Source organism: Jaculus jaculus, chromosome 5 (assembly GCF_020740685.1).
Source record: "Jaculus jaculus isolate mJacJac1 chromosome 5, mJacJac1.mat.Y.cur, whole genome shotgun sequence".
In the NCBI taxonomy this organism is placed as follows: domain Eukaryota; kingdom Metazoa; phylum Chordata; class Mammalia; order Rodentia; family Dipodidae; genus Jaculus; species Jaculus jaculus.
The window spans coordinates 66410449-66436681 of NC_059106.1; the positions used below are offsets into that span (position 1 = coordinate 66410449).

The window sequence follows — 26233 nt, forward strand, 5'->3', positions numbered from 1 at the left end:
TGCCTCCTGAATGCTGGGATTAAAGGCATGCATCACCACGCCTATCTTATACTTGCTAAATAGCAGTGTTTGGTGTGTGCTCACATCAGCATGTTATAAAGTTTCTATGCTGTGTTTCCTTCATGCATTGTAAGGGTGGGAATTCATATGGTCCTGATAAGTCTTTGACCTTGTTGGTGAGGTCAAGACTTAAGTGCCATGCATTCTTTATCTTTTTTTTTCCATGAAGAAATGTAGAAATTTTATTAGAACATATAATCTCAAAGATACTTATTGAATTGTTGAGTGATAATGTGATATATCAATTATTTGGCAGTATATAAATGATGTAAAGACTTTCTTTCAAGAGAGGACAGGGTACTACAGGGATGGCTCAGTGATCTTTTTCTTTTTTGGTTTTCCAAGGTAGGGTCTCACTTTAGCCCAGGCTAACCTGGAATTTACTTTGTAGTCTCAGGGTGGCTGCGAACTCACAGCAGTCCTCCTACCTTTGCCTCCCAAGTGCTGGGATTAAAGGTATGTGCCACCATGCCCAGCAAGTGCCAAGCAGTCTAAAAAATCACTTCAAAGCACTGGCTTTTACATCATGGTGTTCTTGATGTGCCTGTCGTTTTTAATGCTGTCATGAAATAAATGTTCCCAGGTAGGAGTGAAGCTTTGGGTGGTAAAAGAACCTTAAGTGATATAGCTCATTTCTTCTTCCCAGAGACACGGAGAGGAACAAAGACATTGCTTTCCTAGAAGCCCAGATCTACGAATACGTGGAGATTCTTGGAGTGAGTACAGACTCTTCTGGGGGCTGAAATGTTACAGAATGTGGCAGTAAGAGAGATGACTTATTTTTCAGGTTCAAAGAAGAAACAGGAAGGTGGTAAATTATTTTGGCACGAAATGTGATTCTTGCCAGTCATGGTGGCACATGCCTTTAATCCCAGCATTTGGGAGGCAGAGGTAGGAGGATCACTCTGAGTTCAAGGTCACCCTGAGACTACATAGTGAATGTAAAGTCATCCTGGGCCTAGAGGGAATCATAACCTTAAAAAAAAAGTGATTCTCTTGATGTCCAGAGTCTCAGTAATTTCCTATTCTGTCATGAGGTGATAGTCCCAAGGCTGCCCAACTCCCATAGGGCCATAAATGGAGAACAGATGCCCCTTTCAGCTATATTGGAAGTCTTTGTCTGAGGTTCAGCATAGACCAGTGGATGGCTCAAAAGGCAAGTAAAAGAAAGTCTTCTTAGCCGGGCATAGTAGCACACGCCTTCAATACCAGCTCTCAGGAGGCAGAGGTAGGAGGATGGCTATGAGTTCGAGGCCACCCTGAGACGACACACTGGATTCCAGGTCAGCCTGAGCTAGAGTGAGACCCTACTTCAAAAAATCAAAAAAGAAAAAAGAAAAGGAGCCGGGCGTGGTGGCACAGGGCGTGGTGGCACATGCCTTTAATCCCAGCACTAGGGAGGCAGAGGTAGGAGATCACAGTGAGGTCAAGGCCACCCTGAGACTACAGAGTGAATTCCAGGTCAGCCTGAGCTAGAGTGAGACCCTACCTAGAAAAGAAAGAAAGAAAGAGAGAGAGAGAGAGAGAGAGAGAGAGAGAGAGAGAGAGAAAGAAAGAAAGACTTCTCACAGGAGTTTTCTTGTATGATTCCTTGTGACATGGCATTTTGTTCATGTTGAGATCATGAGAAGTGTAGTGGGCCAGAGCACAGGTAGTACAAACATGGCTGAGCACATTCTCCTTGCATTTTTCCCCCAGGAGGTGCTGAAAATGGGGCAGGGGTGACAAAATACCTAATCTGCTCAAGGTAGCTGGTTTACATATCTGTTGTCCTGCAGACAACACATACAGCTGGGGAACTGGTCACCTATTGGTTCTCTTATGAGTGCTTTCAACTGAAAAACTAGCCAGACACTGACACCAGGAACACATTCTCTGCAGTGAACTTGGCCTATGTTGTGCGTTGCCAGTGCTCTGAAGATGGCTGGGAGGCCATTGCCATCATGTCTTTGGCATGAGGAATGCCTACTACTTGCTTTCATATTGGAGAGCTTTTTTTTTTTTTTCCTACCTAGGAAGTGGCACTTCTCTTTGGAGTTATTTTTTTGTTCTCTCTCTCTCTTTTTTTCTTTATTTGGTTTTCCAATGTAGGGTCTCACTCTAGCTCAGGCTGACCTGGAATTCACTATGTAGTCTCAGGGTGGCCTCAAACTCTTGGCAATCCTCTTACCTCTGCCTCCTGGGTGCTGGGATTAAAGACATGTGCCACCATACCTGGCTTGCTTTCTCTTTAAAAAAATATATATATATTTATTTGAGAGAGAGAGAGAGATTGGGCACTCCAGGGCCTCTAGTCACTGCAAATGAACTCCAGATGCATGCGCTACCTTGTGCATCTGGCTCATGTGGGTACTGGGGAATTGAACCTGGCTCCTTAGGCTTTGTAGGTAAGCACCTTAACCACTAAGCCATCTCTCCAGCCCTCTAATATGATTTTTGTTATTACTTCACCATTTACTCATGGTTGTTTGTTTTAAGGCATTGTGCTAAGTTTATGGATGCAAAGTGTATGTTTTGAATATAAAGTTAAGGTCCTTGAAGAACCCTCATTGTTGTCGAGGGAAAGGTGTAGTTGCAGTGTAAAATGCACTTCCCAGTATGCTGAGGTTCCATTTTCTAAGCAGAGAGTGGAAGGATTTTAGGTAGAAGAAACGGCAAGCCTAGGAGCCCGTTATGAAAGGAAATATGGGAAAGGCAGTGGTTTGGAGTGTGCCTTGTGAGGGTCTGAGTGGTCAGAGAAAAACCTAGAGAGTCATGGCCTACCAGCAGTATGATGCCAATAAACGTTCTGTTAGGGCTGGGGTAGAGCATTTGCCTAGTATGCACAAGGCCCTGGCTTTGAGAATGTTTATTATTATTATTATCATTGGGTTTTCTTGGTTTTTGAGGTAGGGTCTCACTTTAGCACAGGCTGGCCATGAATTTACTAGTAGTCTCAGGCAGGCCTTGAACTCAGGGCAATCCTCCTACTTATGCCTCCCAAGTGCCGGGATTAAAGGAAAGTTGCCTTGGGCAGAATAGTAAGTAGGGGGAGAGAGGGGTGAACTGGCTCAGGAAATTGTTGTTTTATTTGGTTTTCTTTGTTGTTTTCTTTTTTGAGATAGTATCTCACTGTATTCCAGGCTAACCTGGAATTCACTGTGTAGTCTCAGGGTGGCCTCGAACTCATAGCAGTCCTCCTACTTCTGCCTTTCAAGTGCTGGGATTAAAGCCGTGTGCCACCACACTCAGCTTGGGAAATACTTGACAGTGAATGGTTTTTTGTCATTCTGTGATGATCTGTAGTCTCATATGTTTACTTAGGAAAGAGCCAGAAAACCTCAGACTTTGTCCTTGGGAATCATTCAGGTTAGCCTGTTGGCATGGAATTCTACTAGAAGGCAAGGCTTTCCCTCATTCTACAAGATCCTTGTCCTTGGAAACAGGGTCAGCAAGAGCTATAGGAAGTGGGCAATTTCCTTTGTTCCACATGCTTTGCTCTGATTTTCCTCTCTCTTCACAATGCGCATCAGGAACAGCGGCAGCTCACTCACGAAAATGTGCAGCGCAAGCAAGCCAGGACAGGAGAAGAGCGAGAGGAGGAGGAGGAAGAGCAGATCAGCGAGAGTGAAAGTGAAGATGAAGAGAATGAAATCATTTACAACCCCAAAAACCTGCCCCTGGGTTGGGACGGCAAGGTGAGCCCCACAGCACCACTGCCCTCCCACTTTGGAAGCACCCTGGGGCCTCACCGAGCTAATGCTGTTTCTTGTTTGGTTTCTTGTAGCCCATTCCCTACTGGCTGTATAAGCTTCATGGCCTAAACATCAACTACAACTGTGAGATCTGTGGAAACTACACCTACCGAGGGCCCAAGGCCTTCCAGAGGCACTTTGCTGTAAGAAATTCAGAATTACTTTTCCTGGGAATGGAGTAGAAACACAAGGCTTTTAAGACAGGAGCATGCTGCAAGGACCACTGGTGTCTATAGCTGAAAGAAACCTGAGAGGCCATGGCACGTGGCTTTCAGCACTAATGCTAGACCTGAAAACCTGAGTCCGTCTCTGGAGGCGTGCTGTGATACCACTCTTCTACTTGACCACGCTGTGGAGGCTGTAATCGCTACTACCATCTCTTGACTCCTTGTCATTTCTCTACTCCACTGCTACTAGTGAAAACCCCAGAAGGGACGGGCAGTTTCTTCTTTTTGAGTTTTTTGTTATTGATTTATTTCATTTTCAATTTTTTTTGAGGTATGGTCTTACTCTAGTCCAGCTGACTTGGAACCCATTCTGTAGTCAGGCTGACTTCACACTCACAGCCATCCTCCTACCTCTGTCTCATGACTGATGGGATTATAGATGTGTACCACTGCCTGGCATTCCTTTAGGTTTTATTTATTTGAAAGAAAGAGAGAGAATGGGCTTGCCAGGGCCTCTAGCTATTGAAAACAAACTCCAGATGCATGTGCCACCTTGTGCATATGGCTTTACATGGATACTGGACAATCAAACCTGGGTCCTTAGGCTTTGTAGGTAAGTACCTTAAGCATTGAGCCATCTCTCCAGCCCCTCTTTTACAATTTTAAAATATTATTTATTTATTTATTTGAGAGAGAGAGAGAAGGAGGCAGAAAGAGAATGGACATGCCAGGACTTCCAGCTACTGCAAACAAAGTCCAGATGCATGTGCCCCCTTGTGCGTCTGGATTATGTGGATACTGAAGAGTCAAACCGGGATTCTTTGGCTTTGCAGGCAAACACCTTAACTGCTAAGTCATCTCTCCAGCTCCATGTTTTATTTTTATTTATTTTTAATTTTGGATTTTGGAGATAGGGTCTTGGCTGTAGCCCAGGCTGACCTGGAGTTCACTATGTAGTCTCAGGGTGTCCTCAAACTTACGATGATCCTCCTACCTCTGTCTCCTGAGTGCTTGGATCAAAGGTTACCATGTCTGGCTTCTTTTACATTTCAAATGGGTCTTTGCCTCTTAAAAAAAAATAAACTAAGGGCTGGAGAGATGGCTTACTGCTTAAATCACTTGCCTGCAAAGCCAAAGGACCCAGATTCAATTCCCCAGGACCCACATAAGCCAGATGCACAAGGAGGCGCACACATCTGGAGTTCATTTGCTGTGGCTGGAGGCCCTGGCGCACGCACGCACTTGCTTGCTCCCTATTTCTCTCTCTCAAATAAATAAAAATAAAAAATATTCTTTAATTTAAAAAAATATAAACTGAAATGCCTATGTTTGTCAAGCTCTTCTTGAGATCAAGCATATCTCGGTTCGTATCTTCAGTTCCCGGTACTTGGAAGGAAGTTTCACACAATGGAAAAGACTTACACTAAACTAAGCATGGCAAATTGTGTGAATTCTCAGGCACATGCCACTCATTGGGTGTGAGTTCCCTGTGTGGACTGAGTCTTTCTCAGCACCACTCCAAATGACTGGAGGTGGTATCCAGTATCGAGCCCATGTAATTTACTAAAAGTCAAAGGCATCACTGCTCAGTGTTTTTCCCTGCTGTCTCTCCCTCCTGTCTTATAACTAATGCATCAACATTTTTCTCCTTTACCTCCAGAGATGGCAACAACCTGTCACCCCATGCCTATTGCTGGTAGTAGTGGTTCCTGGAGTATGTCATCTTCTCCCACAGCATGGGAGGTGACAGGTTGAGTTGTAGCATTTTTATGTACTTGTTTTTTAATTAATGTATTTATGAGAGAAATAGATACAGATAATGGGCGCACCAGGGCCTCAGGACACTGTACACGAACTCCAGACACATGGGCCACCTTGTGCATCTGGCTCACATGGGGTCTCAGGAATTGGACCTGAGTCCTTAGGCTTCTCAGGCAAGGGTGTTAACCATTAAGCTATCTCTCCGGCCCCTTTTATGTAATTATAACTCAGAAATTTTGTCTCTAACACTATTGAATCTGGAATCTAGTTGTTTTTTTGTATGTTTTTGTTTTCTGAAGTGGGGTCTCACTCTAGTCCAGGCTGACCTGGAATTCACTATGTAGTCTCAGGGTAGCCTCAAACTCACGGCAATCCTCCTACCTCTGCCTCCCAAGTGCCGGGATTAGAGGTGTGCGCCACCATGCCTGGCTAGAATCTGGTGGTGGTGGTAGTATCTAGCATAGAATATAGGTAGGGTTTATGGGCTAAGGCACTTGCCTGCAAAGCCAAATGACCCTGGTTCGATTCCCTAGAACCCATGTAAGCCAGACGCCCAAGATGACACATGCATCTGGAGTTCATTTGCAGAAGCTGAAGGCCCTAATGTGCCAATTCTCTCTCTCTCTGCTGCTCTCTCTCTTCTCTCTCCATCTCTCAAATAAAAATTTTAAAAATTAAAATGTAACTAGGCATGGTGGCACACACCTTTAATCCTGGCGCTCGGGAGGCAGAGGTAGGAGGATTGCTGGGAGTTCGAGACCACCCTGAGAGTACATAATGAATTCCAGATCAGCCTAGTCTAGAGTGAAACCCTACTTCAAAAAAAGAAGAACAAGATGGTAGAGTTACTACATGGAGGGGTGGTAGTGTGTAGTGGCCAGGCATACCACAAAAGGACTGCTGTCTTTTTTTTTTTTTTTTAATTTGTTTTGTTTGTTTATTTGAGAGTGACAGACAGAGAGAAAGAGGCAGATAGAGAGAGAGAATGGGCGCGTCAGGGCCTCCATCCACTGCAGACGAACTCCAGACGCGTGTGCCCCCTTGTGCATCTGGCTAACGTGGGTCCTGGGGAATTGAGCCTCAAACTGGGTTCCTGAGGCTTCACAGGCAAGTGCTTAACTGCTAAGCCATCTCTCCAGCCCAGGACTGCTGTCTTAACTGGAGTCTTGCAGAGGGTTTATAGGCAGAGTGGAGCTCATGCTGCCTCAGCTGTCCCTATTTCCACTGTCCCATTACTTCTCTTGCAGGAATGGCGTCATGCTCATGGAATGAGGTGTTTGGGCATTCCAAACACTGCCCACTTTGCTAACGTGACACAGATAGAAGATGCTGTCTCCTGTAAGTAAGCTGGCTGGCTGTTTCCTAAGCCACACTGCCCTCCCCCAGTACCCTATATAGAGGATTTGTGTTCATGGCTATATATAGGATGAGCGTTTTTCCTTTGCAGCAGTGTGTGTTAGTGTTTGAATCCAAATATATGTCATTAGACAATGTGAGACCGTAATTTATGACATTGGCTGTATGGTGGTGTCACTTGGAACTACATAGAATGACTTCTTCATATAGAGGGATGCTTTAAGATCATTTGCTAATATTTGACCCTAGTAGCTCATAACATTTGAATCCTGAGTTTTATTCTTTTTGCCTTTTCCTGTTAATGCTTTTTGTCACACAGTTTCTTCTTTTTTTTTTTTAACCCCCTGAGGGTAGGGTCTTACTCTAGCCCAGGCTGACATGGAATTCGCTATGTAGTCTCAGGGTAGCCTCGAACTCATGGCGATCCTCCTACCTCTGCCTCCCCAGTGCTGAGATTAAAAGTGTGTGCCACCAAACAACCTGCCCCCGACTTTTTTTTCCCCTGAGGTAGGATATAATGATTCTAGCCCAAGTTGACCTGGAATTCACTCTGTAGCCCCAGTCTAGCCTCCAACTCACAGCAGTCCTACTTCTGCCTCCTGTGTTCTAGGATAAAAGACATTCGCCACTACACCTGGCTTACATAGTTTCTTAATTTCTTTCCAGAAGAATTTTTTTCTCCAAGTCTATTTATTTATTTTTTGGTTTGTTTGTTTAGTTTTTCGAAGTAGGGTCTCACTCTACCTCAGGCTGACCTGGAATTCACTATGTAGTCTCAGGGTGGCCTCAAACTCATGGTGATCCTCCTACCTCTGCCTGCCAAGTGCTGGGATTAAAGGCGTGTGCCACCATGCCCAGCCTCTCTTTCATTTTGATGTCATCGTCTTTTCCTCCTATTATGATAGTCTTTTGTAGGTAGTGTCTGGCACTGTGAGGTCATGGATATCAAGGCCATTTTGTGTCTGGAGGAGCACATTGTAAAGAGTCATACCTTACCTTTGGCTCTTACATTCTTTCTGCCACCTCTTCCACAATGGACCCTAAACCTTGGAAAGTGTGATAGGTAGAGATGTTTCAATGCTAAATACGCCTGTCACTTTTTTTTTTTTTTTTTTTTTTTTTAGTTGTTGGTTTTTTGTTTTTCCAAGGTAGGGTTTCACTCTAGCTCGTGCTGACCTGGAATTCATTATGTGCCTCGAACTCATGACAATCCTCCTACCTCTGCCTCCCAAGTGCTAGGATTAAAGGTATGCGCCACCACGCCTGGCTTTTTTCTTTTAGTTTTTTGAAGTAGGGTCTTGCTCTAGCCCAGGCTGACCTGGAATTTACTATATAGTCTCAGGGTGGCTCTGAACTCCCAGTGGTCCTCCTACCTCTGCCTCCTGAGTGCTGGGATTAAAGACATGCGCCACCACGCCCGGCTGAAGTTTTATATTTGATCCAAGTTTCTTATATAGCACAATCATGATTAATTTGCTAGAAGGTATTTTGCCTATAGATGGTCCAAAACCAAAATTCCATTTTGGGGTAGTCAAGAATCTGAAAGGCGGCTGGGCTGTAGTGATGCACACTTAATCCCAGCATTTGGGAGGCAGAGGTAGGAGGATCACTGAGAGTTCAGGTCACCCTGAGACTCCATAGTGAATTCCAGGTCAGCCTGGGCTAGAGTGAGACTTTTGGAGTCAGGTTGCATTACTGACAGAAATCACCCGACCAAGAACAGTTTTTGGGAATAAAAGGTTTATTTTGGCTTATAGACTCGAGGGGAAGCTATATGATGGCAGAGGAAAACGATGGCATGAGCAGAGGGTGGAGATCACCCCCTGGCCAACATAAGGTGGACAATAGCAACAGAAGAGTGTTCCAAACACTGGCAAGGGAGAGCTGGCTATAACACTCATAAGCCCACCCCCAACAATACTCTGCCTCCAAGAGACGTTGATTCCCAAATCTCCATCAGCTGGAAACCTAGCATTCAGAACACCTAAGTTTATGGGGACACCTGAATCAAGCCACCAGAGAGACCTTACCTTAAAAAAAAAAAAAAAAAATAGGGCTGGAGAGATGGCTTAGCGGTTAAGCGCTTGCCTGTGAAGCCTAAGGACCCCGGTTCAAGGCTCAGTTCCCCAGGTCCCACGTTAGCCAGATGCACAAGGGGGCGCACGCGTCTGGAATTCGTTTGCAGAGGCTGGAAGCCTGGCGCACCCATTCTCTCTCTCTCCCTCTATCTGTCTTTCTCTCTGTGTCTGTTGCTCTCAAATAAATAAATAAATAATTTTAAAAAAATAAATAAATAAATAAGTAGAAAGGAAGGGAGGGAGGGAGGGGGTATGAAGGTTGAATTTGAAAGGCAAGAGACAAGCAGCGCGGTCTCAGGCAGGGGCCGGTGCCGTAACGCCGTGTGCAGTGCACACTGCTCAGTCTGACGGCTGCTGCTTTCTCATCCTGCAGTGTGGGCCAAGCTGAAACTACAGAAGGCTTCAGAACGATGGCAGCCTGACACTGAGGTGGGTGCTCGTGGACAGTGCTGGGGATGACATCAAGTGACACAGCTTCTTCACCATGTAGAGGAGAGGTGAAAGATAGTTCACTACAGTAGCAAGTCTAATGTGACAAGATCTACAAATTGGCTTCATGTATATACCATATTGTGACATTTGTTTGTCATGCGGTACATCTCCCACCAAGCTTGTGCAGTGGTGAGCAGGAGCACCCAGTCGCTTGTCCTGCCACAGGAATTCATAAATAAGCAGTCTGTCCACACTGAGGAGAGATGACCCTTGTGGGGATTGGGACGTGTCCCTGTCAGTTCAGAGGCCAACATCCAAGCAGTAGTCTTGTTTTCAGAGCTGAGTGACACATACTTGAGGTGCGCTAGTGACCAGCCCCAAGTACAGTTAGCCTGGGCTAGAGCAAGACCTTCCTCAAAAAAGAAAAGGCAAGCCCTGTCCAGCTGTAATATAGAATGCCCATATAAAAAATAGAGTGAGCCAGGCGTGGTGGCGCATGCCTTTAATCCCAGCACTGGGAGGCAGAGGTAGGAGGATTGCCATGAGTTCGAGGCCACTCTCAGACTACATAGTGAATTCCAGGTCAGCCTGAGCCAGAGTGAGACCCTACCCCGAAAACCCAAATAAATAAATACATAATAGAGGGAAGCATTACTGCTCTGGAAGTGGAAAGCTCGGCTTTTTTGCCTCCCTGTAAATTCCTGCAATGACTCCTCAGCAGAAACCTCGGCTGCTTGGGAACCATCTCTGACTGCTGTCCTTCGTCTTCTTTCCAACCAGAGCACCTTCAATACAAGAAGTAATTTGAATGCATTATTTTCTAGGTACCCTAAAAATGAGTCATGGCGGGTACCATCTTAGATGTTAGAAGAGACATTGGTTCTCTTTGGGATCCTAGTCGAGAAAGTCCAGTAGATGAGCGTTGGTCTCAGGGTGCCAGGGATTGCTGTGGTGGAATCAGGGAGGTGAACTCTGGGGCCGAGCTTAGGTCCAGATGTTGTGTAGCTGACAAGTATGCCCCTTCCATTTCAGGAAGAATATGAAGACTCCAGTGGAAATGTTGTGAACAAGAAGACATACGAGGATCTGAAAAGACAAGGACTGCTCTAGTGTTCGGGGACGTAGCTCAGCTTGGGGCTTGCCCAGGCTTCCTTGAGATCTGCTTTTTCTATTTTTCCCAACCAAATGCTCTTAAAGACTCTTTGTTACGTAGTCTTCTGGTCTGGCATGCATCTTGTAGAAACAAGACATGCTAGCAGATTGCAGGATTGAGATGAGTTTTATCTTCATTTTATATTAAAAAAAAAAATCTGTGGGAAAATAAAACCCGCTCTTGTTCTGAACGTGTCTTTCTGTGAAGCCAGGATAAGGGACCTAATGCAGTCCTTCAATTCTTTTTTTTTTTTTTTTTTTTTGGTTTTTCAAGGCAAGGTCTCACTCTAGTTCAGGCTGACCTGGAATTCAGTCTACATTCTCAGGGTGGCCTTGAACTCACGGCAATCCTCCTACCTCTGCCTCCTGAGTGTTGGGATTAAAGGTGTGCGCCACCACGCCCGGCTAGTCCTTCAATTCTTAATGCGTCCCTACCTCTTTCACACCAATATTAGTATCTTAGATTTAGTGGGCGTTTGTAGCACTGCATATATTACGTTACATAGTTATTTTTCTTGCATATGGATGTATGTATGGTGTACACAGTATGGGTATCTGTACGCATGTGGGTATGGGTGTGTCAGCATCGTGTCCAACTCAATTGTTTCCTACCTTACCTTCTTTTAATTTATTTTATTTGCAAGCAGGGAGAAACAGAAAGAGAGAATAGGCACACCAGGGCCTCTGGCCACTGTACATGAACTCCAAACGCATGCACCACTTTGTGCATCTGACTTTATGTGTATCCTAGGGAATCAAACCCAGGTCATTAGGCTTTGCAAGCAAGCCCCTTAACCACTGAGCCATCTCTCCAACCCTCTATCCTACTTTTTTTGTTTGCTTGTTTTGGATTTTTTTTTTTTTTTTTTTTTTTTTTTGGGGTCTCACTCTAGCCCAGGCTGACCTGGAATTCACTATGTAGTCTCAGGGTGGCCTCAAATTCACAGTGATCCCCCTACCTCTGCTTCTGGAGTGCTGGGATTAAAGGCATGCACCACCATATCCTGCTTGTTTTTGTTTTGTAAGGTAAGGTCTCACTCTAGCCCAAGCTGACCTGGAATTTACTGTGTGGTCTCAAGGTGGCCTCAAACTCATGATGTTCCTCCTACCTCTGCTTCCCAAATACTGAGATTAAAAGCTGTGCACCACCATGCCTGGCAATGAATAATTTTTTAAAGCCAGGCATGGTAATGCATACCTTTAACCCTAGCACTCAAGGCAAAGGTAGGAATATCGCTGTGAGTTTGAGGCCCCCCTGTGACTACATAGTGAACTCCAGGCCAGCTTGGTCTAGAGTGAGACCCTACCTTGAAAAACCAAAATAAATACTTTTTTATTTAAAAAAAAAAAAAAAGGAAGTTACTTGTTGCTAGGTATGATAACACATGGCTGTAATCCCAGCATTCAGCAGGCTGAGGCAGAAGGATTACTTGTTCAAGTCATCCTGGGCCACATTAGACCCTGTCTCAAAAACAGGAGAGAAATCAGTTGTTTCTTTTGGAAAGAGCCTGCTACTTTGCCCCTCCCCACATCTTAGCAGCCTGGCACAAATGGAAGTAGGACCCACAGTGACTGCTTTACTGCTTCAAATGAGGCATTCCTGTCTGCTGCTCTACAGGATTCCTGTTTAATGCAGTATTTAGTAGCCAGTATTCTGCCAGCCCAGCGGGTCAAGCTCTTGGGTAGAATTGTATTGCTCCAGGATCTAAATTTGGTGTCCCAGATGGGAAGAACTGGTAAGCCTTGATCTGCCCACAAACAGCAGCATTGAGAGCTGGGTCCCATCCTGAACAGGATTCCCCAGAGCCCCTTACCTCTTAGCACCCACACCTTGTTGGTTGGCTTTTCAGTTACCTACTTTTAAGAATTCAAATAAAGGCTGGGTGTGGTGGCTCATGCACCTTTAATCCCAGCACTCAGGAGGCAGAGGTAGGAGGATCACCATGAGTTCGAGGCCACCCTGAGAATACATAGTGAATTCCAGGTCAGCCTGGGCTAGAGTGAAACCCTACCTCGACAACCCCCCCCCAAAAAAAAAGAAAGAAAAAGCGGGGCTGGAGAGATGGCTTAGAGGTTAAGGCGCTTGCCTGCAAAGCCAGAGGACCTTGGTTCAATTCCCCAGTACCCACGTGAGCCAGATGCACAAGGTGGCACATGCATGTGGAGTTTGTTTGCAGTGGCTGGAAGCCCTGGCGTGCCCATTCTCTCTCTCTGCCTCTTTCCCTCTCAAATAAATTTTTTTTTTTTTCGAGGTAGGGTCTCACTGTAGCCCAGGCTAACCTGGAATTCACTATGGAGTCTCAGGGTGGCCTTGAACTCACAATCCTCCCACCTCTGCCTCCCGAGTGCTGGGATTAAAAGTGTGCACCACCACACCCGGCTAAAGTATTTTTTTAAAAAATAGGATTCGAACATGGCTGGCCATCTTTCTACTTACCTGTTGCACCACTCATCGCCATGGTAATAAAGGCCTCACCCCTCCTGCCCTATAGCACTTCACTTGAGCTGATATTTTCCTTCCTGGTTCCACGCATTCCTGGTAGGATCCTCACAGGATGGTCTGTGCTTAACTCCTCTGGTCTCACAGCCCTAGGTGAACAGCTTCCCCAGGGCCTGAGTGCCAGCGCGCACATACCACGTACTACACATGCAAGAAAAAAAACAAGTGGCTCAATGAAACCCATTTATCTGCTAACCAAAAAAATTCTTTAAAAATTTTTTACTGCCCTTGGGCTGGAGAGTTGCTCATCGGTTAAGTGTACTTCCTGCAAAAGCATGAGGGCCTCAGGTGGCGTGAAACTGCAGGAGTTCAAATCAGCTCCTATGTAGAAGAGCTGGGCATGACCATGTGTGTCTGTAACCCCAGTCCCATAGGGGAGCAGAGACTCTAGAATCTTGGGACCCCCAGTTAGCATAAAGGAGATTGGCTCAAAACAAGACCAAATTGAGCCAGGCGTGGTGGCGCACACCTTTAATCCCAGCACTCAGGAGGCAGAGGCAGAAGGATCGCCATGAGTTCGAGGCCACCCTGAGACTACAGAGTGAATTCCATCCAAGTCAGCCTGGGCTAGAGTGAGACACTACCTCGGGAAAAAAACAAACAAACAAAAAAGACTAGAGTGAAGAGTGAAGCCTCCACAAGTAAGCAATGCTCACTCAGGCGAGGGCTCATATCTACCCATGCCTACACCACACATGCCACATTGCACACACAAACAAAAACAAATTTATTTTTAAAAACGTTTTTATTGAGAATCTCTATTTTATTTTATTTCATAGAGAAAGAAAGGCAGATAGAGGATGGATGCATCAGGTCTTTCAGCCACTGCAAACAAACCACATGCATGCACCCTCATCTGCAGCTGGCTTACGTGGGATCTGGGGAATTGAACCTATATACTTAGGCTTCCCAAGCAAGAGCCTTAACCGCTAAGCCATCCCTCCAGACCACAAAAAAAAATATTTATTTAATTTTGTTTTTCATTTGGTGCCTTTAATGTGCTGGACACAGCGAGATCTGCAAAGCTTGAGAACTGAGTGGAGGTAGGTGGTGGGAACAGAAGCCCCAAGTAAAGAGGATCAGCTGCAACTCCACAGGAAGTTGGGAGGAGCCATATCCAGTGCCTAGGAGGTCACACAGTTTGCTGAGGTGCAGGCAGACTCAGAGGAGCCTCCCTGAAGTTTGCACTTGATAGGTTCTGCTATAGGGAAGACAGAATTTCAGCTCAGCATTCTTACCAGGTTGGCCTTTCCTTTGTTTAAATCACCACTTATTTTCAGAAGCATGAATTCCTTTGGAAATGCAAAGATAACTGGATTTCAAAATGTTATTATTATTTCCTTTATAATTATTTCGGTTATTCGAGGTAGGGTCTCACTTGAGCTCAAGCTGACCTGGAATTCACTCTGTAGTTTCAGGGTGGCCTTGAACTCACCACAATCTTCCTATCTCTGCCTCCCAAGTGCTGGGATTAAAGGCGTGCACCACCACACCCATCTTCTGATATATTTTTATTTATTTATTTGAGAGTGACAGAGAGAAAGAGGCAGATAGAGAGAGAGAATGGGGATGCCAGGGCCTCCAGCCACTGCAAATAAACTCCAAATGCGTGTGCCCCCTTGTGCATCTAGCTAACGTGGGTCCTAAGGAATTGAGCCTGGAACCGGGGTCCTTAGGCTTCACAGGAAAGCGTCTTAACCACTAAGCCATCACTCCAGCCTTACCTGCCAACTTTCAAGGGCTGTACCACAGCCTCCCTGACTTGTGCATACATACCAAATACCCTTGGAACCTACAAGTGTGTGGGTGGGTCTGTAACTTGTGTGGAGTGGGCATGGAGAATGCTATAGATTTCCTTTTGTCATTGATGGGTGTATAGATTAAAGAAGGTGGGCAAGCAGCTCTAATGAACAGACCAAAAGGTCACCAGCTAGGCTCTGCCAGCCTCTTGATTCTGCTGAGTGCCACCCGGCTATACTCCTGAGGTGGCCTTCCAACCACATCTGCTCAAACCAGAGAGGCAGAAAAGTACCTATGTGGAAAAGTGCCTGTGCCCTTCTTTTCAAAGTGCTGAATGCTGGTCATTGCAGCATGGGACCTTCTTTTCACAAGGACCAAGGATCTTGGGCTAGAACCCTGGGCTCTTAACTCTCAGTCTGGAGTCTGATGTCCCTTTAGAGAGGTCCTGACTGGATAAGAACTGTTCCCCCCCCCCCATTTATTTATTTAATGATATTTTATTATTTATTTGAGAGAGAGCGAGAAAGAGAGAGAATGAGAAGGGGTCTGCCAGGGCCTCATGGCACTGCAAATGAACTCCAGACACATGCACTACCTTGAGCATCTGGCTCTAAATGGGCACTGGGGAATTGAACTCAGGGCTTCAGGCTTTGCAGACAGGTGCTGCAGCTTCAGAGGCAGATAGAGAGAAAGAAAGAATGGGTTCACCAGGGCTTCTAGCCACAACATACGAACTCCAGATGCCCAGATGCATGGGCCACCTTGTGCATCTGGCTTATGTGGGTCCTGGGGAATCGAGCCTCAAACCAGGGTCCTTAGGCTTCACAGGCAAGCGCTTAACCACTAAGCCATCTCTCCAGCCCTAAAAAATATATATATATATATTTTTTTAAAAAGACAAGCTGGCCCAGTCCATGGGAGGGAATACTTCCATGATACTGAAAACTTAAAACAGGGGTAGTCATGAGCCCTAGGGGTGTAACGTCTGCTGCTGTCTGGCTAAATGTATATACTATGCTTATCAAACTGCCCAGTAAGCACTTCTGTTAATGTTCATACCCTTATATTAATGCTACTCTCACTTTTGGTAGAGAACCTTCTCTTTTCAGATGGCAGTGACCTTGGCATGATTCAGAAGTCATCATGGTGCTAGAAAGAAGGGACAGGAGTGCTCAGCACTGCAATATCTCTATCACACCTTCCAAGGCTCAGGATCCACTGCAGAAGAGGTGGCGGAAAGAATGTGAGAGCCGGGCTGGAGAGATGGCTTAGTGGTTAAACGCTTGCCTGTGAAGCCTAAGGACCCCGGTTCGAGGCTTGGTTCCCCAGGTCCCACGTTAGCCAGATGCACAAGGGGGCGCACACTTCTGGAGTTCGTTTGCAGAGGCTGGAAGCCCTGGCGCGCCCATTCTCTCTCCCTCTATCTGTCCTTCTCTCTGTGTTTGTCACTCTCAAATAAATAAATAAAATAAAAATAAAATCCCCATAGTTTAAAAAAAAAAAAAAGAATGTGAGAGCCAAAGGAAGGGTAGGACTCCTTACAACGTGCTCCCCCCAGACACAAAATGGCCTGGATATCCATGACCTCACAGTGCCTGACACTTCCTACACAAGACCATCATAATAGGAGGAAAAGATTGTGATATCAAAATACAAGAGAGAGCTGGAGATATGGCTTAGTGGTTAAGCCCTTACCTATGAAGCCTAAGGACCCCGGTTCGAGGCTCGATTCCCCAGGACCCACGTTAGCCAGATGCACAAGGGGGCGCATGCATCTGGAGTTCGTTTACAGTGGCTGGAGGCCCTGGCGCGCCCATTCTCTCTCTCTTTCTCTCTCTCTCTCTCTGCCTCTTTCTCTCTCTGTCACTCTCAAATAAATAAAAACAAACAAAAAATGTTTTTAAAAAAATACAAGAGAGCCTGATTGAGAGGGGGAGGGGATATGATGAAGAATGGAGTTTCAAAGGGGAAGGTGGGGGAGGGAGGGCATTACCATAGGGTATTGTTTAAAATCATGGAAGCTGTTAATAAAAACTTTTTTCAGTTAAAAAAAAGAAAGAAAAAAAGAAAGGCTGGGCATAGTGGGGCACACCTTTAATCACAGCACTTGGGAGAAAGAGGTAGGAGGATCACTATGAATTCGAGGCTATCCTGAGACTACACAGTGAATTCCAGGTCAGCCTGGGCTACAGCAAGACCCTACCTTGAAAACAAAACAAAATAAAAGACTGAAAAAAAGAAAGAAAGGAAGGAAGGAAGAAAGAAAGAAAAGGAAATCCTGGCCTTTCCTGGACCCTGTGGTCAATCCTAGCCTTGGGCCTATTGTTGCACTCAGACTGTCCCTACTATTCCCTGACTTCATCCCTCTTCCATTTAACCATGTATGACCTTTCCTTGGCCTGTGACCTCGGCGCTGGTTACTTTCTTTTTTATTTTATTTATTTTTATTTTTATGTTTTTGTTTTGTTTTGTTTTTTGAGGTAGGGTCTCATTCTAGCTCAGGCTGACCTGGAATTCACTATGTAGTCTCAGGGTGGCCTCGAACTCATGGTGATCCTCTTACCTCTGCCTTCCGAGTGCTGGGATTAAAGGCATGCGCCACCACACCCGGCAGCGCTGGTTACTTTCTACAGTGTCCTCCTCTCTTCTTCCTCCAAACAGTCCCCCTGCTGGTCTTCCAGGGAGCTCAGAACCTGACAAGAGGCCAGCTGCCAGCTGCTCCTGTCCAGTAAGCAGCCTGGGAAGGAAAAAGGGCGAGCCATCCTAAGTGATGTCCTCCACGCATGGGGACTAGGCCGGTGCTCAAACACTCCCACAGACCTGCCACTGCTCCCACTGCTTGGTGCAGTGTGCTACCAGCGGGCAAGTTTTTTTCCACCAGAGTGTGTGCCCAGAGAACACACCTGCGAGGTGAGGGCGGCATGATGGAGCCCAGAAGTGACTTCACTCAGAGGCAAAGAAAGGGGAGGGGACGACTTAAAAGACTGCTGATGGGCCGAAGAGATGGCTGAGCAGTTAAGGCGCTATCTGCAAAGCCTAATGACCTGGGTTTGATTCCCCGGTGCCCATGTAAAGCCAGATGTACAGTGGCACATGCATCTGGAGTTTGTTTGTAGTGGCTGGAGGCCCTGATGTGCCCATTCTTTCTCTTTCTTTCTCTCTCCTCTCTACTCTGCTTGCAAATAAATAAATAAAGATATTTTTTTAGCTGGGTGTGATGGTGCACACCTTTAGTCCCAGCACTTAGGAGGCACAGGTAGGAGGATCACAGAGAGTTTGAGACCATCCTGAGACTACATAGTGAATTCCAGGTCAGCCTGAGCTAGAGTGAGACCCTACCTCAAAAAAACTACACACACACACACACACACACACACACACACACACACATACACACACATACACACACATATATATATTTTAAGCCTGGCATAGTGGCACATGCCTTTAATCCCAGCACTTGGGAGGCAGAGGTAGGAGGATCATCATGGGTTTGAGGTCACTCTGATACTATATAGTGAATTCCAAGTCAGCCTGGACTAGATTGAGACCCTACCTCAAAAAACTAAAAACAAAATAAAAATTAAAAAAAAAACTGGATGTGGTGGTGCACGCCTTTAATCCCAGCATTTGGGAGGCAGAGGTAGGAGGATTTCTGTGAATTCCAGGCCACACTGAGACTACATAGTGAATTCAAACCCTAGTTAAAAAACAAATAAAGGGGGGCTGGAGAGATGGCTTAGCGGTTAAGGCACTTGCCTGCAAAGCTGTAGTACCAGGTTCGATTCCCCAGGACCCACGTAAACCAGATGCACAAGGGGGCTCACTCATCTGCACAAGGGGCTCACGCATCTGGAGTTTGTTTGCAGTGGCTGGAGGCCCTGGAATGCACATTCTCTCTGTCTCTCTCTCTCTGTCTCTCTCTCTCTCTCTCATAAATAAATAAATAAAAATAGAGGTGGAGAGATGGCTTAGTGGTTAAAGTGCTTGCCTGTGAAGCCTAAGGGCTAATGTCCCATTCCCCAGAATCCATATAAGCCAGATGCATCTGGAGTTTGTTTGCAGTGGCTGGAAGCCCTGGTGTGCTCTCTCTCCCTTTCTATCTCTGTCTCATTAATAAATTTTTTTTATTAAAAATAAATAAAATAGGGCTGGCTTAGTGGTTAAGCGCTTGCCTGTGAAGCCTAAGGACCCCAGTTCGAGGCTCAGTTCCCCAGGTCCCACGTTAGCCAGATGCACAAGGGGGCGCACGTGTCTGGAGTTCGTTTGCAGAGGCTGGAGGCCCTGGCGCGCCCATTCTCTCTCTCTCTCTCTCTCTATCTGTCTTTCTCTCTGTGTCTGTCGCTCTGAAATAAATAAATAAAAATTTAAATAAATAAATAAATAAATAAAATATTTAAAAAAATAAAGAGCTGGGGAGATGGCTTAGTAGTTAAGACATTTGCATGCAAAGCCAAAGGACTCACGTTCAATTCTCCAGGACCCATATAAGCCAGATGCACAAGGTGGTGCATGTATCTGGAGTTCCTTTGCAGTGGCTGGAGGCCCAGGTGTGCCCATTTTCTTTCTCTGTCTCTCTTTCCCCCTCTGTCTCTCTCAAATAAATAAATAAAAATAAAATAAAAGGATGCTGGTGTTGGGGTAAGAAATTTGGGAGTGGCAGGGAGAAGAGTCCCTTTGAGGATACTGAGAGAAACTGAGATAGGAACCAAGACTGGCTGTCCTCCACACATTCAACTCAAAAGTTGACTCTATGAGGCCCAGTAGATGCCTCTGTTGTGAAGCAGAACTTGAAGATGGGTCCCAGCCCTTGCCTGCTAGCTGAGCCCAGCCCAGCTCTCACTGAAGGCATCTGCCTGGTGCTCAGTAAACCCCTGGCCCATCCTCAGCACTAGAACTGCCACCCAGCCTGTAGCTGCAGGCCGTCTTTCCCTGCTCGTACACTGACTCCCACTGCCACTAACGTACAAACTCTACCCTACCCTTGGATTAGCTTGCTAATCTCACCTCAATTTTTTTTTTTTTTTGTATTAAAAGGGAACTTATTGGATTAGCTTGTGGCAGTTCAACAATAGCAGTTTGCAGGCCTGAGAGTCAAGGAATCTGGTAGCTGCTCAGTCCATGAGGCTGGAGGCCTCAGCAGTCACAATCGGGCACTGAAGGCCTGGAGGCGTCCTAGAGAGCCGCTGCTCTTCAGTCCACACTGGTATTCAGTCCATGCTGCTCTTCAGTCCATGCTGGTCTCCAGTCCACACTGCTGTTCAGTCCACTCTTGAAAGCAGCAAACAGCATTGGCAGCCAGCTGGGAAAGGCTCATCCTGGGGGAAGGATTCTTTCTTTAGTCAATCCTCCCTGGAATCAACCTCAGAGACCCACATATGGGTAATGTCTGTGGATTCCTAAACAGATCAAGTTGACACAAAACTGCTTGTTAGTCCTATGCCTTGTTTCCCCTAACTATTCAAGACACATAAGCCACACGCATTCTAGAATTACCCTTCTGCCTCAGTGCTGTATCTCTTTCCATATCCTCAGTTTACTCTCATTCTCCCTACCCATGAGTGTAGAACTTAATATGACAGTCATGACACACCTGAAATATGGCTGTCGAGACTGTGATGCACTATGTGCTTTAAACATGCAACAAGGGCTGAGGAGTCACAGGCGCTTGCTTTCAAAGCCTGCTGGCCTAGGTTTGATTCTCCAGTAACCACATAATGCCAGATGTGCAAAATGGCTCATACATCTGGAGTCCGGAGTGGCAAGAGACCCTGGCATGCCTATTCTCTCTTTCCTCCATGCTGTCCTCATAAATAAGTAAATAAAAATATTTTTTAAAAACATGCAATGAGTTAATCAGTTATAAGGAAAAAGAAATGCCTAACACCTCATTTATCAACATATTACTGAACTACTATTGTTTATAACATTGAAATGACAATGTTTTGGGTATGGCAGGTTTAATTACAATTATTTCACCTGTTTATTTTTGTGTCTTAAATGTGACTACTAAGAAAATGAATCACAACAAGTGCTCACTGAGTCATCTCCCCAGACCTAACCCACATATTTCTAGTAAGATGAGTTACCGTGGTTACAGGGGGCTGGGTGTAAGCTATGTTGCACTTTCCTCACTTAGAGCCTGAGGTTAGAGAGGGGAAAAGAGAACTGAGGGTATGTAAAAGGATGTGATTAAAAGATCAGCCATCAGTCAGCCTGAGTCACAAAACAGAAGGACAGCAGGAGATGGCTGAGGCTCTGGGGATGGGAGTTTAAGATCTGTGGAAAATGGGCTACAGTGAGCGAGCTGCACAGACAGGAAATGGTAGTCGGAGTAGGGCCCAGGGACTGGAGGTCATGGTGGAGGTAAAGTGTGGTCTTTATGAGGTCTAGGGTGTGACCACAGGAGCGAGTGCTTGAGGCAGATGAGAGGAGAAACGGACATCAAGGAGCTGGTGGACAGGTTGCCAAAAGGATCACGGGTGTGGATTAAGGCATCTGGAGAAAGTGTGAGACAGGAGTGTTGTACCCCACAGCTGGAATCTTCAAGGGGTGACTTGGGGTGACTACAACAAGAAGAGGAAATGCAGAGAACAACCTCTGTTGTTGGCAAAACGGGTATGCTGTGCTCGTCAAGCTGCCCTCTAGAAGTATGATTATGCCCCTGAGTGCTGCTCTCACGTCTCATTAGTGAAGCTTCTTTTGCAGACTACTGAGGAGACAAGACTCACCAAAGTGCTGAGAACAAGAGACTACTGAGTGCTCGGTGCTAAGTGAGACATCTCTAGACATCAGGGCCCATTGCAGAAGAGGGAACAGAAAGGGTGTAAGAGGCAGAGGATGGGGAAGAGTGCCGTGGAATGCTGTCCTCCAGACACAAAGTTGTCGTTACATTCATGACCTCAGCAGCTGTAGCCACCTGCGTCAGACCTGCACCATGTCAGACCAACCAAATCCAACATGGATGATGAAAGGTTAAAAAAAGATCAAAATGGAAGCGGGACTTATCCCAAAGGAGGGATTCAGTTGAGGGGGAACAGGGTGAGGGGATAGAAGAAGGGAACAGGAGGAGGTTATAATCAAATTACATTATGTACATGTATGGAAATTGTAAAAAACAAAACAAAACAGTTAAAATACAAGAAGACCGCCAGGCGTGGTGGCACACGCCTTTAATCCCAGCACTTGGGAGGCAGAGGATTACCGTGAGTTCAAGGCCACCCTGAGACTCCATAGTGAATTCCAGGTCAGCCTGAGCTAGAGTGAGACCCTACCTCAAAACAAAACAAAAAAAAAAAATACAAGAAGAAGGAATGGATATTTTGGTGTGTGAGTCAAGTCAGCTAGGAAGGAGAGACAAGGAGAATGGGCTGGTAGCAGTGAGGAACATTAGGGACACCTACTCCAGCTCAGGCCACCACTCAAGAGATCTAATGCTAGATTTTAATTGCCAAAGTAAGCCAGAGCGAACACTAAAAGGGGAGATTGAAATATTAGAGGATTCTGGTGATAATGACCAAGAATTCCAGAGGGTTCCATAGAAGTGTTGTCATGAGGGCTGGAGAGATGGCTTAGCAGTTAAGGTGTCTGCCTGCAAAGCCAAAGGACCCATGTTTGAGTCCCCAGAACCCATATAGGCCAGATGTACAAGGTAGCACATATGTCTGAAGTTTGTTTGCAGCAACTAGAGGCCCTGGTACACTCATTCTCTCTCTCTCTTTCTCTCTCTCTCTCTCTCAAATAAGTAAATAAAAATGAAAATATTTTTTAAAAGAAGTGTTGTCAGGAGTAGGCAATTGGAAGAAGATGGCATCGGAAAATGAGGTATCTAAGTCTATGGGGATCAGAGCCCAGTGAAGGAATAAAGGAACAAGAACGTCAATGCTCATAGTCACAGTGAAGTTAATGGGCCCAAGGCTATGACTGTTGAGAGGGAGAGTCACAGCAGAAACACGCAGGGCTTGGAGGTCTCCACCTGACCGACTGCTGACGGCATGAATACAAGGGCAGAGCGTGAGGGGCTGCCCCTCCTCCTCCTTCAAAGAGAAAACAATGAGAATGACTGGGGTAGACAAACTTGCTCAGACCCAGGGATGATTACCTCAAGGTCATTCCAGAAGGACCACAGAGGTGGGCCTGGTATAACCTGGCTTCCTCCAGCACAGTGACTCACACACTATAGCACACATCAGAAGCACCTGGAGGATGTGTTAAGATCCACATTGTTGGGCCCCTGCATGCAGACTTCTTGCTTAAGTTAAGGCTGGGATAAGAATTTGCATATGTTACTACTAATACCAGGATGGCCCTGTCACCTCAATTAAAAAAAAAATATTTTATTTATTTATTTATTTGAGAGAGAGAATGAGTCAGAGGAAAAAAGAGAGAGAAAGACTGGACATGTCAGGGCTTCCAGCCACAGCAGATGAACTCCAGATGCATGTGCCACCTTGTGCGTCTGGTTTATGTGGGTCTTGGGGAATTGAACCTGTGTCCTTTGGCTTTATAGGCAATTGCCTTAACCACTAAGCAATCTCTCCAACCCCCATTTTTTTTTTTTTTTGAGGTAGGGTCTCACTCTAGCCCAGGTTGACCTGGAATTCACCATGTAGTCTCAACATGGCCTCGAACTCACAGCAGTCCTCCTCTATTTCTGCCTCCCAGGTGCTGGGATTAAAGGCATGCACCTCCACATTCAGCTTCAACTCAATTAAAAAAATTTTTTTTGTTTAGTATTTTTATTTATTTATTTGAGAGTGACAGACAGTGAGAGAAAGAGGCAGATAGAGAGAGAGAGAGAGAGAATGGGCGTGCCAGAGCCTCCAGCCACTGCAGATGAACTCCAGATGCATGCACCCCCTGTGCATCTGGCTAACGTGGGTCCTGGGGAATCGAGCCTCGAACCACGGTCCTTAGGCTTCATAGGCAAGCACTTAACCGCTAAGCCATCTCTCCAGCCCTCAACTCAATTTTTAATTGTTATTTATTTTTTATGAGAGAGAGAATTGGCACACCAGGACCTCTAGCCACTGCAGTCGAACTCCAGATTCATGCGCCACCCACCGTGTGCGCATGTACAACCTTGCGCTTTCTCCACCTTGTGTGTCTAGCTTACATGGGATCTGGGGAATCAAACATGAGTCTTCGTTCACACCTGCCTGTTCTGGGAGGTAGAGTAGGAAGAGACAGCATGTTGGTGGGGGTGAGGACCAGTGGCACAGACACACTGGAGCTCCTGTCTCACCTCTGCCATCATCCACTTTTTGAAACCCCCACTTTATCATCTTCAGCCATGGTCATGACTGCTTCAAAGGGCAGGACCCTAGTGGCAGTGTCCACTGAGTGCTTGAACTTCAAGAGGTGCGTCTGAAGTACTACAGGTATTAGGGTTCTGTCCTCCCTCAGAGCTGCAGGCCGGAGGTAGCTCAACGACTGAATCTGGTGGAAGCCACACTTGTGAGGAGCCAGCTGGCCTGGGCTCTAGTAGGCTTGATCCTCTCCATTTTTCATGATGCCAAACTCCAGGAATTCCAAATGTTAGCTGGAATTCTCCAAGTTTCCATGTTGTGCCCCCTTGTTCCTGACGTGCCTGTTCTCTAGGGATTGGCTGACTGGCCTCATCGTGAAGGAATCAGGGCACCAGGGAGGCTCAGCTCAGCCCAAGTTCGTTGAAGCTTTCTATCTTCATGCCATGGGGAAAGGGAAAGGGAAGGATGAATCCCCCCTTTTTTTGCGGGGTAGGGTCTCATTCTAGCCCAGACTATCCTGGAATTCACTATGTAGTCTCAGGCTGGCCTTGAAGTCACAGTGATCCTCCTTCTGAGTGCTGGGATTAAAGGCATGCACCACCACATCCAGCCATGTTCTTTTAAAAAATATTTTATTTTTTAAAATTTATTTATGAGAGGGAGGAAGGGAGAGAATGGGCACACTAGGGACTTTAGCCCCTGCAAACAAACTTCATATTCATGTGCCATCATGTACATCTGGCTTATATGAGTACTGGGGAATTGAATCTGAGTCCTTAGGCTTCGCAGGCAAGTGCCTTAACGGTTAAGGCATCTCTCCAGCCCAACCCTCTCTGTTCTTGCAGATCGAATGGTCCAGCTCAGGTTACATTGTGGACTGCAGCCAGCCAGGCCTGGGTGGCAGGAGCCCTCAGGTGTCATGGAGTTGGGGCTTGGTGTTGCCACCTGTAATGCTGTCAAACCTGGGCCTCAGGCAGCTGGGTGGGAACCTCCATTTCAACTGGGCAGCTCCAGAGAGGAGCAGGAACCCCGCTCTGGACACTGACTCAGTCATGTTTTCCTCCTCCACTGTGCTGATTCCTTTCTCCACTCTGTTATCTGGGCTCAGCAGCCCAGAAGACCCTGTGGGCCCTGTGAGCCCCCATCCCCATTGTTGGGAGGCCTGGGAATGTAGATCTAGGAAAGGAGTGTATCAAGTCTAGGCTTCTCCCTCCTCCATTCACAGGTCCTACCTATAACTGAACATGAGTCCTTCCAAGGGATCAATCAGGTCCTGAGCCCCAATCCCAAGGAGAGGCTTACACTTGTCTGAAAAGGAACAACACCCTTAACTTAGGCGAGGATAAGCACATCGCAGGGGGAACATGAGAAAGGGGCTGGAGAACGAAGTCCACTTGAAGCTGTCTTGAGAGTCATGTTTCCCTTCCTGGAGGAACAGAGACCTCCACACAGCTTGGTGATAATCATCAGTGTCCTAGTGTCCTAGACGAAGGTGTCGCACACTTTATGTTCACATCCATTATCCTCAAACAGCCCCGTGTGGACAAGGAGGGCTGGGCGGGGGAGAGACTTATGGCAATGCGTGGCTGTCTAAATGATACAGGAATTGGACTTTGAGCTGAATCCCTCTCTCAACACTTTCTGGCTGCAAGCCTTGGTCAAATTGCTTAACATCTCTGAGCCGCAGTTTCTACGCCTGGAAAGTGCGGTAGCGGTTCCTTATAACCTTGCTTGCCATTCGTCCGGCTATGACAGGGAGTGATTTAGGGAAGAAGAGCTTCAAGAGAGGCTGGAGCTGTCCCTTCCAGAGTGGGAAGAGCTGGGGATAGGATTAAGTTGAACTGATAATCCCTTCCCAATATGATATTGCAATGATTTCATACAATGCAGTGAGCGTAACCAACTTGTTACACCCCCACCCTCCGCACTCTCGGCACCCCCATAATTGACTCGGGCATGCTGGGACTTGCAGGCTGGCTGACTATCCTGTGGCGCGGGGGCTCCT

The 26233-nt window shown here is 46.3% G+C and overlaps 1 protein-coding gene across 1 annotated transcript in view; it reads left to right on the forward strand.

Moving 5' to 3' along the window:
- Positions 1 to 10931, forward strand: part of Sf3a3 (splicing factor 3a subunit 3) — a 30332-nt gene extending 19401 nt beyond the window's left edge. Inside the window, exons 12-17 of the mRNA XM_004665202.3 lie at positions 707 to 776; positions 3573 to 3737; positions 3827 to 3937; positions 6970 to 7060; positions 9530 to 9585; positions 10621 to 10931. Of these exons, the coding sequence (XP_004665259.1) occupies positions 707 to 776; positions 3573 to 3737; positions 3827 to 3937; positions 6970 to 7060; positions 9530 to 9585; positions 10621 to 10698 (571 nt within the window). The 3' untranslated portion in view covers positions 10699 to 10931. The remainder of the gene's footprint in view (positions 1 to 706; positions 777 to 3572; positions 3738 to 3826; positions 3938 to 6969; positions 7061 to 9529; positions 9586 to 10620) is intronic.
- Positions 10932 to 26233: the final 15302 nt, after the last annotated feature.